At 36.8% G+C, this 16,068-nt stretch overlaps 1 protein-coding gene across 1 annotated transcript; it reads left to right on the plus strand.

The window, feature by feature from the left end:
- The first annotated feature begins 3,163 nt into the window (after nt 1–3,163).
- LOC144438899 (sodium- and chloride-dependent glycine transporter 1-like) lies at nt 3,164–15,300 on the plus strand. Its single transcript, XM_078128121.1, has 14 exons — nt 3,164–3,381; nt 6,270–6,468; nt 6,915–7,046; nt 7,655–7,874; nt 8,776–8,908; nt 9,308–9,442; nt 9,773–9,876; nt 10,373–10,497; nt 11,070–11,182; nt 11,278–11,418; nt 12,494–12,593; nt 13,202–13,320; nt 13,914–14,078; nt 14,638–15,300. Exons 1-14 carry the CDS (start codon nt 3,367–3,369, stop codon nt 14,845–14,847), a joined length of 1,911 nt encoding a protein of 636 aa, XP_077984247.1. The 5' UTR covers nt 3,164–3,366; the 3' UTR covers nt 14,848–15,300.
- The last annotated feature ends 768 nt before the right edge of the window (nt 15,301–16,068 follow it).

Consider the following 16,068-nt stretch of genomic DNA (forward strand, 5'->3'; position numbering starts at 1 on the left):
ATCAACCTATAATCAAGATGACATATACACATGATGAGGCTGAATATGTGGCCACTTGGGGAATATTTGCTGCATTCACCATGTTTAGCTAAATTAGCTTAAAGTAGCCTACCTGTAGACGTGTAGGACTGACGCTACTATACTTTATCCTAGCTGACAATTTGATTTTTTTAATTTTCGAATTCGACGAGCGAAAAAACATCCCATATGCATATGACACTGTGATTCCATGTTGTCTATTGGTGAAATATTGGCAAATCCCAAATTATTTTGTAATGTGGGACAAACTAAAGATAGTTGCTTCCGAATGTCGATTATTTTTATTTCAATGTCTATAGTTTTTTTCTAACTTTCATACATTGATGTAAATGAATTGTTTTAACAATGGAAAGCTCACCTTGGCAAAATGGACTATAATTTAACAAATAAAGCAATTACAGGGGTGGACTACTATTATGGTACCAAGGAGATCATTAGGATTATTGCTTACGATTCAATTCAATTTATTGTATTATGACGTAACAACGGAGCAACAATATATAACAGCTGATACAATTCGACACAAAAAAAACAACATGGTTGGAGAAGGTACACATATAACAATTACATTACACACGTGTGACATAATTAGTGCGCAAACAATTTGACTGTCAACATTACAACTTACGAAATATGTTCCCAGATTGACTCACACTAAGTTATACCACAGACTGGTATTAAAGGGGCTAAAATGTTAATTAGTTCTGGAGATATTTTAATACTTAATTGCAACTCATATATATATATATATATATATATATATATATATATATATATATATATATATATATATATATATATATATATATATATATATATATATATTGATTCATATAAAAGAACTTTGATGAAGTAGATGATGGAGTAGTAATCATGTACATTGACATCGGATATACCTAACATGACAGTATAGTACTGTGCTGGTTAAAAATATTTTAGTAACATAAGAAAACAAACAGCGCTTTATTTCAGATTCAATATTGCCTTTTTCTTTACATGTTGCAGTCTATATTATTATGCTTTTGTATTTGCAGCTGTGTGAATTGGTATGAAAACAATTTTCAGAATATGTGTAATTATTCTTAATATGTAATAAATATTTTACGTTGTGCCTTCAGCAATTCTATTTATGCATTGAGGACAAAATGATTTTTAATCTTTGTGGTGGAAGTTGTGTCATGGTGATATAATAAAGAACGTAACCTTAAGAGTTACATCAGTTCTACACTAATTCTGGACTGAACGATCAGTCATTGTGGGCGCTCTTCTCAGCTCTTCCCACAAACAAGGGGGGATGGGGTGGGGGTGATAAAAGCCCTTGGTTTCAGACACAATGCGATTGACAATGACATTTTGGTGGCTGCCACGCCATCTCAAAACCCTTATTATCATAGGGGGCTCAGGCTTAGATGGTTAACTTTATGAAAACAAACAAACAAACAAACAAACAAACAAACAAACAATAGATATAAAATAAAAACAAAAAAAGTAAATGCAAATAAACAAAGTATAAATACTGACAAACATGAACAACAGAGTAGTTACAAATCGCTCAACATTGTTTGTGTGTAACAAGAATTATTATATTATATTCGTTTTTACGAAATGGTCTCTATTGCCATATTGTGCACTGCTGATACTGTTTTGTAATGTGTTTGTTTATTTATTGTAGTTTGTTAATTTATTCATTCATTCATTCATTCATTCATTCGTTTGTTTGTTTGTTTGTTTGTTTGTTTGTTTGTTTGTTTGTTTGTTTGTTTGTTTGTTTGTTTGTTTGTTTGTTTGTTTGTTGTGGGGTTGTTTCGTAATCATAACTAAGTATGAGTATTATGTCTTATAAGGTTATTTGACACGTGTCTTGTATTATTATTGGACCTATGCCTTATCTTGTACTCTTCGATAATATGCATGCATGAAAAACACACTTTATTTTAGCTTTCTATTTCGTCGTATGGAATGACCTTTCATGGCTTATCAATGGCTAGGAATCAGGGCTGACAGTTGATTATACCAGTTTTCATGAAATCGAAATGAACACATACATCATTTGAACAGTCAAAATTCATTTTTCTTCCATTTTGCATTGCATATCTCCAGAAGGAGTTCATATTCAGTTTTGCCATGGATAAGTTTGAATGCGTTTGAATATGCGTTCTGGGGTTGCAATGATGTAATAACGAAGAAACACAAGGAGGGGAAATGATCGAGGGAACAGTAACTGCACCACACCTTATCACTGAGTCATGTTGAAAGCGTCGTATCTTATAGGGTGAATTCAGCTAAGTCATCATAACCTAGATATCTGGGTGTGACTTATGCACCTATTCGCTAGTGACCAGTACAAAAGACGGAGTGAGTAGAATGTAAGTAGCACATTAATAGGGGCTCATATTACGGCAGGTACAAATATTTGCCACGACGGTACTTTGTAGTACCTGTTTGACCTACATTTACATTATGTACATTGTTTTTATCTTTACAAATTCTGATATCAAAGGTTGCATGGGTTGTTATGGTAAAATATCTGGGTAGGGTCAATCATTTCCAAAATCGACGCACACTCTCTTGTGTTGTGTGAGAGACAATATATATTTACTTTGTAATAATTGGTGATTTATATATAATATAAATGCCGGTTTTGTGGTTTTTTATTTTGTTTTGTTTCTGGAGATACTAAACACTAAACTATGACCCTGAAGCCCGTACGACCCCCACCTAACATGCATGTTTCTATGGTTACCAAGACCATGTACATGTATGGCAGGGTAAAGGCAGACTAGCGCGGTCATTCTTCAGATCTAGGTCAATACCATGAACCCGCCCATAGCACTAGCACTAATATTCAAATTAAACTAGTTTACTTTATTCAAGACATATTGCCATTACAATATTTTATTTGTATTGAACGTGATGTACCAACACACAAAACTAGAAACGAAAACCTTAGAGATGACAATAACAAGAAAACAACTTACAATCTGAAAAGAGACATTGTTATGTACGGAACGCCTATCAAGGAGAGTTCAATGACTGCATGTTACCACTCGACACTCTGTCGTATATACAAATGACTGACCACGAGTCAGTATGTAAATATCTATCATTCCACACCTACGACACCAAACACTTTCAATTCAACTCTTACACTATTCCAAACAACTACTGCCATTGAACAACATATCCGCCCTAGACCTGTACACCCAGTGTCACGGTGATCAGTCTGATTGGAAGTTCAAGATTTGGAACAAATTCAGGTCTGCGGTCTAACAGTGCTTGATCATCGTCAAGACTATTTTCTTTGTGTTTCTACCAGTTTAACTGATTATGGCTCAGCCTCAGGTATGTACAATGGTTGCCCGTTTATAAGTTGCAGTACAGAGTACAATGCGCTTGTTAGCTTTATTCATATAACTTATAAGTCTATGGAGTATATCTACACTCACACTTTTAACAATCCGCCGTGAACTCGTTCGTTGCTCCTTATACAACTGACGCTGCCTGGCATGTAGTTCTTTCCATGATACTTTCGAAAGATTTATGGCTATGAACATTAGAAAGCAGGTTGACTGTACGAGGAAGAGGGTGAAAAACGGTGGGTAGAAAGAGAGGGAATTTGCTCATGGTGTGGCTAAAATCAGAATGCTTTATAACTAAAAACTAGAGATAACAAGAAGTGAATGACAACTAATATTGATGTAAGGGGTATACGACTGTGTCAATATATAGCGTAGCGGCTCGATAACTAGTACGCATGTGCGTCGTATATACTATACTCTATGCGAAAAAAATTGGTGGTTCTCCCATGGATGCATTGCGGCGCGCAGTGACTACGCACGCGCCTTCCATATACTACGTGCATCCTCCAAGCGCTACCGTGTCGTCATATAGCATAGGCGACATAACATCGCCATGCATTGCAACAGTAGGCTTGTTGGCACGATTACCGTAACATTGCAACGAGTATCGAGGCGCATCGCTGTACCACTAGGAGAAATTGTTACACTATTTGGAAGTTTGACGCACGGCGGGACTGAGTGATAGGGACCACTGATGACATAGCGCAGTTGAGATTCCGGGTTGTGGAAGTGTGGTTTTGACATTTATATTGTCGAGAATTGATTTTTTTTTACATGTTCTAAGAAGAATAACTGCTTTCCTATGTTTGTTGGTACAGTAACATACCTAAATCATCGAGTTGAATTCAGAAATCGTGATGTTCGGCAACATGTCAACAAAACATTTGTCCAAAGACCAACGTACGTTGGTGGAGGGTCTATGATAACTTGGCTGATTGAAAATGAACAATATTAATCTAATGGCTATGATGGTTTTTGAAACCAACAACTGCATAGAGTGTTGACTTTCTTTACTTCTCGTCCATGTCAGATAATTAGATATCATTCAATAAAATAAATTTTGATGGTCAATACCCCTGTATAATGACCCAAATCAAGCGTATCAACCCTGGCCCAGGCAGCCGGTCACAAATGAATCTACCCTGCGCGACCTTATGGGCTTTGCCTAGTTATGATATTACGTACATGTGTGTAATCAAAATATTAATAGTTGAACTCGTCTCAATAAATGACCAGACTTATGAATCGAATCTAAACTAACATGAGTTCAATGTTCATTGTCTGTCAAAAGATAGGATAAAGCACTGGACTTGTCAGTCTTGTAATTAACAAGTCCAGTTCGTTATCGTATCTTTCGCGTTAATAGGACGTCTTTCTATCTGTACACCTGAATGTTAGTGGTTGTAGTATCCTTGGGTACGCATTCGTTGATTTTCTGTACAGTTCGTTTGGTCGTCGCAAGTTAATTCCAAAGGGATTCAATTTGTTTATGGGACGATTTGTTACTACAGATTTAGAAAAAAATAGAAAAGAAGAATATGTATTTAGCTAGAACTCGCAGCATCGGAACTTACCAGTGACAATAGCAGACTAGGATTTTTAAACCTGAATAGAAACTTACGCGTGCGCACAACTAGTCAATGTCAGTATAGATGGCAGGTAGCATAGATGGCAAATCAGGTAGCATAAATGACAAATGCTTTACGTGCATTTACATTTGAGAAGGACTGCCGTATGTCCGACTCAGTAATACTGAGTAAACGGCGCGAAATGTCTTGCTTAATTTCTGGACATAAAAGCGATTCAAAATTCTTTTTGTCGAAGCGAGCGTAGAAATTGTTCAATGTATCTAGATCTGGGATCTTATAGCATCACTATCATCGACTGGGTCCGACTTCTTTCTGTGTATCCAAGATGCCACGAGTGTTTGTCTTTAAATAGGTCTTCAAGTTTGTTATGATAATGTCGTTTCCTTGTCGGACTTACTTGCTTTTGCGAGATCATACTGTGATTGTTTTGTATGCATTGGCGTCGTTTGATTTGAAAGGTAACGACTTAACTGTAAGTTTTGTACGGACATCCTTGGATAGTTGTGAATAGTCTTGTTTGAAACACAGCATTTAGTACATCTATTTATGTAGTACGCAGTCACTACATCTGTCTTTTCGTTAATATCAGCTGAAGATTCTTAGAAAACATTCCAATCAATGGATTCAAAGCAAGCTTGTAAACAGTTTACATGATTTGCAGACAAGCATTGAACTGTTCTAGTTCTGGGCTTTGAGCACTTGAGTTTTTTGTTAGTATGCCATGTACAAACTAGTATAAAAAAGAGCTTCCTACTAGTTTGTACATGGCTGAGTGTTTGTTTGGTGTGATAATCTTCCAGAAGAGAAGAGATAAAGCAGAGTGACAAGACACCTTAGGTCATTAAAGTGTACATGCAAAGGTTGATAATTGTTTTCATCATTATGTTTATTTTGCCATAAAGTAAAGGAAATTGCGTTTATACCTCTAAATATTATGCGCATTGGCCAGAACAGTCGCAGACTTATAACACAAAGCTGAGCTATTTAAAAGTGCAAATGTATTTGATTGGCCCTTCCCTTTATAATACCATGTACTTCGGCACAGCAGCTCACGAAAGGTGTCGAACTCCCACATGTTACACAAACTTTGTAAGCTTTGGGTAATGTTACTTTTGAATTACTAATTACTAGTTTGTACATGGCTGAGTGTTTGTTTGGTGTAATAATCTCCCAGAAGAGAAGAGATAAAGCAGAGTGACAAAGCTAGCTGATAAGCAAACAAAATTATTCGGAATAATATCATTTTTTAGTAAATACTCTTACGATTCTCCCTGAATATTAGGTCGATACGGATAAGTGTAGTGTCAATACCGATGTGGAACTAAGAGATATTTCTGGTAAGGACAACCCCTGCAGAGACGAAAATCCCGTTCGCGGAAATTGGTCAAGAAAAACAGAGTTTATACTCTCGTGTCTAGGGTATGCAGTTGGCCTTGGTAACATATGGCGCTTTCCGTATATGTGTTATGCCAATGGAGGTGGTACGTATGACTATGTATAATTATAAATTATGTTGAACCCAACAATAACGGTCGTATGGATTCTCAATGTGGTTTGAGAGGTGAGAGGTAGAGAGAGAGAGAGAGAGAGAGAGAGAGAGAGAGAGAGAGAGAGAGAGAGAGAGAGAGAGAGAGAGAGAGAGAGAGAGAGAGAGAGAGAGAGAGAGAGAGAGAGAGAGAGAGAGAGAGAGAGAGAGAGAGACTTGATACAGACATAGCGCCAGGTACAGAAAGACATGGCGAACACATGCAGGAGAGAGATAGAAGTTGAGGGAGGTTGATTAAGAACCAGTATTTGCTTAAGTTTTATGTAACACAGTATGGTTGTTGACAGTAATACCTTACTTCATTTCACAACATTCCGTAGAATTAAGTATAACGACTCATTCAAATTCGATCGTGCTTTTGCTAACATTTTATTCTTATAGGTGCGTTCCTGATTCCATATGTCATCATGACAATTTTTGTTGGTATGCCACTGTTTTTCCTGGAATTGTCCATCGGTCAGTTTGCAAGCCAAGGTTGTATTGGAGTTTGGAAGCTTAGCCCACTGTTTAAAGGTATGTCACTCTTTCGTAATTATATGTCTAAACTTGCCATCATTTATCAATTGACATTACAATTTTACAACTCTTGAAGTTCGAAACTTTTACGTAAACGAGGGCATGTATCACTAAAAGTCGCATTTAAATGTTTGTAGTAATAATGTCATGATATCAGCCAGAGGGTAGATCAACTTCTTCAAAATTCCCAACCCCCACAAATTATGATAAACAGGCATGTGAGGTTCTGATGGTCGGATAGTTATAGTAGCCAAGCTCCGACGCTGTCATTTGATTCTGAATGGCGTTGAACCACGAGCATGCCAACCTACAAACTGTATAAATGAGGCACTTACACGTAGTATGACTTAGATTTATATGGCCTGGGCTACATATACTCTAAAAAACTAATGCTTGGCAGTGAGTTTAGGAACGAGGGGGTTATATCATATATGGCCGTTGTGGCGATATAGGTCTTTGCCGAAGCAATAACTGTACACCGTTATGATCACGACATCCGTTATTGTAGAAAACATTTATAATATCAAATATACATGTATAATAATTATTTTGCCGAAATGTGCAGAAATGTTAATTTACTTACATTCATAAAATTTTTATATCAGGAATCGGATACTGTATGGTGGTAGTAAGTTCTATAATCGGAATATACTACAATGTGATAGTTTCCTGGTCGATCATGTACCTCTTCGCATCTTTCTCGGCTTTGCCGAGTTTACCCTGGGTGGGTTGCCATAACGACTGGAACACAGCCAGGTGCTACGATGACAGGACAAATGCAACAATGTTTGCCGATTCGACGTTACCTACAGAAGAATACTTTAAGTATGTAACTTTTACTGACATTGCCATAGCTACTGTAATGTATGTACATTTGAATTCTGTATTGAAATCGTATACATATGTAACAAATTGAGAGGGGGGGGTGGAGACCTCTACTGTTAAGGTAACCCCTTCAATGTTACTCTCTCTCTCTCCACTCTGTACACGGGATCGACTTGGACTTTTAGGGAATTAGCTCAAACTACACACAGTGTTCATGGTTAACCTGGATCCGTCATTTAGAAGGTGGCCACGGAGCAGATCAAAGCTCCTAGTCTCAGACCGTCTCTTCCAAAAGTGAATCCATAATTTTATTATTCCATTGCATTCTTATAAACGTAAAATATACAATACTCAAATGATTGGGTGATAAAGTAATCAGCACCATAAATGACTAAAACGGAAGTATTGCCGTCGCTTTAATTCAATGCAAATGATATTGACAAATATGAAAACTAGCTAAACAATGTGATCACGTCATTGTTCTTCCAACTGTCTGTAAAGTGTAATCAGTCATTATTTGACATCAACGATCTTAGTATAATAACTTAATGTTGTCATCTCAGAAGAATACTATTCGCGAAATGCAAACATTTGTTCTAAGTATTAATTCATGACAGCTGACAGTTCACGGTGACCTCGCAAAACATCAAAGCTTAGCGAATATTAAAAAGTTGTATTCTGTCATCCGTAACACACGCACACACACATACATACATACATACATACATACATACATACATACATACATACATACATACATACATACATACATACATACATACATACATACATACATACATGTCTGTCATTGTGTTTTCAAGGTTGATAATATTTTGCAAATCTCTACAAAGAGATAAGTATAGAATATTATATATCAGAAACATTGTCTATTTTCCTCCAGTTTCTATGTTCTTAAGATATCGAGCGGCATTGAAGAAACGGGCGCCCTTCGATGGCACTTAACACTGTGTCTGTTATTAGCATGGATAGTCACAGCTTTGGTCCTGATGAAGGGGGTTAAGTCCATAGGCAAGGTAAGTTATGATGTCAATGAATTCCTTACGTGGTTATGTTATAAGAAGCAATGCAAGGAATGGTTTTCCCGAGATAAATAGCATAGAGAAATGGGAAAATATGCCCTGTAATTTCGATAGTTTGATCATATATATCGCGCATGTGTTTATCACAACTATTCAATGTCTGCATGCTGATTACGAGTTCAAAATATTAAACTAAGACTGTGAGTTTGGCATCGGGAAAAAGCCAGTACCTCACATACAACTGTGGACATACATATACGTACATGAGATGGGGAGGTACATGTAGCTGAGATCAATATCAAAGCTAACAATGAGCAAACTGATGAGAAACTATATCAAGACTGTCATCTATTGCTGATCTTCATGTACATATCATATCAATCAATTTTATAGGCCGCCTACGTGATAGTACCGTTGCCATACCTTATCTTACTTGCACTCTTCATCCGGGGCATTACGTTACCAGGCTCGTCCAAGGGTATTGAATACTATCTGAAACCAGATTTGAGTCAACTTTTGAAGGCATCCGTAAGTGCGAATTTATTGACACATTGCTGTTACAACTTGAAATATGTATTGTAGCCCCCCTCCCCTATTCCCAGGTCGATTGAATAAAATACTCTATTCTGAGATATATTATTTTACTGAATATACATGTCCATGCATGATCAACTTGAAAAAGTTAGCACATCCACAGTATCGACAAAATTTACATGAATGGACTTGTCTGAAAAATTATTTATTCATGTATTACATTTTGATTTCTTTTACTGTTCACAAAGTCATTTTGTTACACTTCATGCATTGAAGAAGTGTTTCCAGGTTCAGGACAAAATTTGTTTTTATTTGATCCTGTAGGTGTGGGAAGCTGCAGCATCACAGGTTTTCTTCTCCTTGAGTGCTGCAATGGGTGGCCTTCATGCTATGGCAAGCTATAACAAATTTCATAACAACATCTACGTGTAGGTTAACGGCTCACATTTGTATGTCTCTTCATGTATAGGTGTTTGTCATGTATGTATGTATGTATGTATGTATGTATGTATGTATGTATGTATGTATGTATGTATGTATGTATGTATGTATGTGTGTGTGTGTGTGTGTGTGTGTGTGTGTGTGTGTGTGTATGTATGTATGTATGTATGTATGTATGTATGTCTGAGTACGGATGTCTTTCCTGCTATTGTCATTACGAGTCGACGTCATCCCGTGCATACTAGTATATTTATCTTTGCACTTGGATATTAAACACTGCCAGAATATTTGCACTTGTGTATCTGTACCTGCGTGGGTGAGGATCTCTGATAAAGAACGTTCAAGAAAATTATCAAAGTACAATGATATCCAGATAAACCAATAGTGAAAAATAATGAATTGTTTCATGAACTATGATTTTTTTTATATAAATGGATGTCCTATATATGTCTACTATTTTCATACAAACGATTATCGTTTCAGAGATTCCCTAACAATTCCGATAGTTAATTTCTTGACAAGCTTCTTCGCTGGATTTGCCATCTTTGCCATCCTTGGATTCATGGCACATGACTCTGGTAGAAGTGTAGAAACCGTGGTGAAAGGAGGTATACAATCACAATTTCAGATCATACTTTGCCCACTTACATTTCAAATTCAATATTTTTCTTTGTGAATGAATCCACATATGAATCTGTCATTGCTGTATTCAGGGAAATATTTAATATCGGTATATTAGAAGCAGAACACACATGTATGTGAATGAATTATAGACTAACAGATTCACTGTTGAGTACAAGTACTCGGTATTTAGCTTGGCAGGTTTACCGTAAGAGCCCCGACAATAACGACGAATGTATCATTCTAAAGGTACTATTCAACGACGCCTCCGCTGACAATAACAACAACAACAACAACAACAACAACAACAACAACTATAACAACAACAACAACAATAATAATAATAACAACAACAACAATAACAACAACAATAATAATAACGACGACGACGACGACGACGACGACGACGACGACGACGACGAAGACATTCATTGTATTTATATTTATCACAAATATCAGAAACATGTGATTTATTTACTTTCCTTGAGTCCACAAACCTCCTGAGTAGACTACATGCGTTGGTTATATAGTTTCAAGCTACTTCTCTATCTTATTACAGGAGCTGGTTTGGCATATATGGCTTACCCCGAGGCATTGGCAAAACTACCAGTGTCACCGCTATGGTCTGTGCTTTTCTTCTTGATGCTTTGTGCTGTTGGGTTGAGCTCACAGGTAAATAGTTCGTCTTTAGTGTACTCATTCGCCATACTATAAAACTCCAAAGTATGTCTTTTAACAATTATTTTTCAATATTTTATATTTTGCAGGTGGTCATTATTGAAACAGTTATAACAGCCGTAAAAGACGAATTTGATACAGTTGGCAAACTTGCCAGACGATATAAATATCTTTTGCCGTGCTCCATTTGCGGGGTCTTGTTTTTGCTGGGGTTACCTATGGTAACGGAGGTACGTCACACTCATCCGACCCATATTTATTCCACTGGCAGCTCTGGAGCGTACCATATTCATATTTATTTTACCAAATGTGCTTGTAAAAAAGCTAATACATGTATTATAAATGGGCGATATAAATACTAGCTCACAGTATTTGACCGTACCAGGCGGGATCAGAGCAAACAAAGCTTTATTATATCAATTCTGTGTTTATTACTGACCCAATCTACTTGAAATGCTTGAGGTGTAAATAAAGCAGTGGGTGGGTGTTATGATAATTTATTTCATAATTATGTTTACTTTGCCATAAAAATAAATGAAAGAGAAAAAATGTAGTCCGTGCACTTGAGTTACGCAACAGGATTTTTCCTTTTATACGGATCCTAAAATTATCCCTTTATCTGGAAGGTTCAAATATCACAATGTTCACCAACCATTTAGCAATTTAGCTGTTAGTTGTCCATTTTTCTAAAGTGTGTTCTTTGCCAAATAAACCCTTGCTCTCATACAATTAATTCTCCCAAGTGTGTACCAACCTATGACCAAGCCAAAAAAAGTGTCATGTGTTCATGTTGGTGTAATTTCAATCCATAATCGGCCTTATAACAGTCTGGATGCCAACCGGAGGAAACTGTGAAGCATTGGCTTACTAAAGGTCCCAAGTTTCAACAATACATGATACTTTTCACTTATTATTATATTTATAAGCACTTGTGTGATGTCGCCTTAAGTTACATGATGATTTGTTCTCGATAGCCTTAAAAGATTATTTTGCTTAATCGAAGAAATGCAGTCGGTCAGGTCCGACTCAAGAGAAATATGATATTCATGAGGGTTTTCCTTACATGATTGATCACTCTCAGCTATATTCATAATTCCTGTAATACATATCACCAGAAATAATGAACTGGCCAGTCGTGACATGATATTACTTAGAAAGAATGTACTTTGAGTATGGTTATTGTATTGCTACGACATCCTTCTGTTTTTTCTCATGTTCACTTCACATGTACAGACTCTGGAGCTTCATCAGTATAGGGTTCATGGCTGTATGTGTATACAATCGTTTTCCACTGTTTTTTTTCAGGGTGGTGTTTACTGGGTTACTCTTGTGGATACCTACGTTATTATCATGTCAGCCGTTCCAATCGCAATGATTGAAATTATCGTCATTAGTTGCATTTATGGTAAATGAAAGTTATCAATTTTATAATCGTAACTTATTTGTTACTCAAATGACCAATGCTGTTATTATAGTACGCTACCAGTTGTCAATCTTTAAGTTAGATATTCATTTTCTTCAAATAACTTCCCCTACTAGCTAGTTATATAGCTACTATAAGTCTTCACAATATATGACCTGAATTATTAATATCTGATAAAGCATTAGTTACGGATCTCAAACAAAGCTTATCAAAGGTTAAAACAACACGATATAAACGAAATGATGAAACGAAACACAACACAACACAACACAACACAACACAACACAACACAACACAACACAACACAACACAACACATATGCATAACACAAAACAATGCAACGCAACACAATTGGACGCAAAGCAACACAACACAACACAACACAACACAACACAACACAACACAACACAACACAACAAAACACATACAACAAAACACAACACAACACAACACAACACAATACAACACAACACAACACAACACAACACAACACAACATGAAATGCTAAATCGCTTTATTAAATTTTTGGATTAAAAAAACAGCGACCTACTATGTTCTAATTACAATACTTCTTTCATTATTCGATGTAGGTATCCGTCGACTGTTGAGAGACGTCAAGGCGATGGTTGGCGTTTGGACACCAATATACTGGTATTGCCTATACATAACAACGATTGGACCAATGATATTTGCACCATTCCTGCTACTGGTAATAAGTTTCAACATGGCCGATGAATGGTTGGTTGGTTGGTTGGTTGGTTGGTTGGTTGGTTGGATGGATGGATAGATATATTGTAGACTCTCTCACATTCCTCGGTGCTTTGCATAAATAGCTAAAACTTGGTTGTTTTGTATGTATCTACTGCATAATTGTGTGCGCCCTCATCGATCACATAGGGCTAACCTTTTGTTGAAGTGTTAGGCGAAGCCCGTTTCGCGCGCCTAACACTTCAACAAAAGGTTAGCCCCATGTGATCGATGAGGGCGCACAGTACAGGGATACTGGGATACTAGTAAACGAATACAATTATGCAGTAGATACATACAAAACAGCCCAAGTTTTAGCTATTTATGCGAAGGACTGAGGACTGAGAGAGTCTAGATAGATTGATGAATAAATTGATGGATGGATGGGTGGGTGGATGGATGGGTGGACGGGCGGGAGGGCTGTCGGGTGGAGGGGTGGACTGATGGACTGATGGAGGAAGGTCGGATTGACTGACTGACTGACTGGAGTACTTAGTCCAATAAATTGCCAAAAATATAATTGAATTGAATGCTCGTTTATATCCCCACACACAGGGTGTACTGATATACACATTTATTGATTATCAACCGCTGCCTGGCTACCCTTACTGGGCAGACCCAGTCATTGCATGGATGATAACAACAGCCTGTATATGTCCACTCTTCCTATACATGGTATACCATCTGCTTGTAAAGGAGTCGGGACCATCATTCGTTGAGGTTGGTATGATTGTCATCGTTTTCTTAAAGACTTTGGCGGTCCATCACGAACAACGTAATACAACATTCAAATGATAAACAGTTATTCAATACTCAAGTACTTAATTAGACGATGACGTAGCTAGATAGTAGCATGTTGCAAAAAAGAATACATGGCAATTTTAGTCCGGGTGACAGTCTGTTTCATTAGTGCACAGTGGAATGTGATTAGTGTAACATTTCTGATGAAGATTTCCGTCGGACGGACCTCCAATTATGGTTGGCCAACATATACTTAGTACTGCGCCACCATAGTTGAAGGGATACAAAGTTCACTGTGGCGTATCTTCCGCGATTTGGATTCCTCAATCATACGAGTTCGTTTTGGATTGAAGTCCTCCTCCTCCTTTTCATTTAGTAAAAATGTTATAAGTATACGTAGTATGATATGTATACTCCGTCCGATATATGAGAAGTACCCCTTGCTATACATATCTATATATCTACAGTTACACCCCCCTCCTGAAAACCTAAAACGGATTTCTCTTTCTCAAATCTATTTCTCTCCTGATTCATGCAGCGGCTGATAAACTCGATCAGACCAAACGGTAAATGGGGACCGATGTTAGAGCGACATCGACGAGAAGCAGGGTATCCACCAAAGGATGCATCGGGACAGGAGCGAGAGATTAATGGTGGCGACTGGGATCGTTCCATGTCTAATCCTTCAACCTACGTTGTTTTTGAAAATAATAAACCGGGCGCTCCTATCGTACAGCATGAATACTAACGTACCACGTCACCATGACGTCAGCGACGTCACTCAACACAATTGCAACGCAAAAGTCGAGATACTATTACAACGGAAAGCAAATGGGCTAAAATATTAATTAGTTCTGTAGATATTTCAATACTTAATTGCAACTCATATATATTGATTCATGTAAAAGAACTTTGATGAAGTAGAAGATGGAGTAGTAATCGAGTAAATTAACATCGGATATACCTAAAATCACAGTATATATATACTGTAGTACTAGTGCTGGATAAAACTATTACAATGTATAGTAACATAAGAAAGTAAACAGAGTATTATTTCCGATTCAATATTGTCTTTTTCTTTACATGTTCAAGTCTATATTTATTATGCTTTCGTATTTGCAGCTGTGTGAATTGGTATGAAAACAATTTTCAGATTATGTGTAATTATTCTTAATATGTAATAAATATGTTACGTTGTGCCTTCAGCAATTCTATTTATGCATTGAGGAAAAAATTATTTCTAATCTTTGTAGTGGAAGTTGTGTCATGGTGATATAATAATGAACGTAACCTTTAGAGTTACACTAAGTCTAGACTGAAAGATCAGTCTGCAGTTCGGGGGGAGGGGGGAGGTGCGACACAAAAATAACCCTCCCTACATTAAACAAAAAGAACAGTAACTGCCATAAATAATAGATTGATTGACAGGTTTTACAATTTACAACAACAAAAAATATCGCGTTGCCGCACCACTTTAGACAAAATGTCCTGACCAATAACAATTCTTTTCTTTTCTGGTCTTATTTGTTTCTTTGCTTTAATTACAACCAAACATTGGATCGATCTGTTGACACCAGTTTTCATGAAATCGAAATGAAAACAGGCATAATTTGTCTCTTCAGATCATGTCACCATTGATAAGTACTTCTTTTTTCCATTTTGCATAATGATTGTATATCTACATTAAGGAGTTTATACCCAGTTTTGCCATGTATAAATCATGCTAAGGCGTAAAAAATTGTTTGGTTCCGGTTACCCGACCCCACCTAGTTTTTCACGCCGACCCTAAAATTTTTTTAACATATTTGAGAAAAAAATAATAAAATCGCGAAAATTGTGAAGTTTCGCAAGAAATATATAGTGGAGGCGGAAACTGACATCAACTTGAAAAAGACAATATAAAACTGTTCTTCCAATCTGTAATGGTTGTACATCTGGTGAGGAGAAACCAATAACACAGAGACCATAT

The sequence above is a fragment of the Glandiceps talaboti genome, chromosome 8 (assembly GCF_964340395.1).
Source record: "Glandiceps talaboti chromosome 8, keGlaTala1.1, whole genome shotgun sequence".
NCBI lineage: Eukaryota > Metazoa > Hemichordata > Enteropneusta > Spengelidae > Glandiceps > Glandiceps talaboti.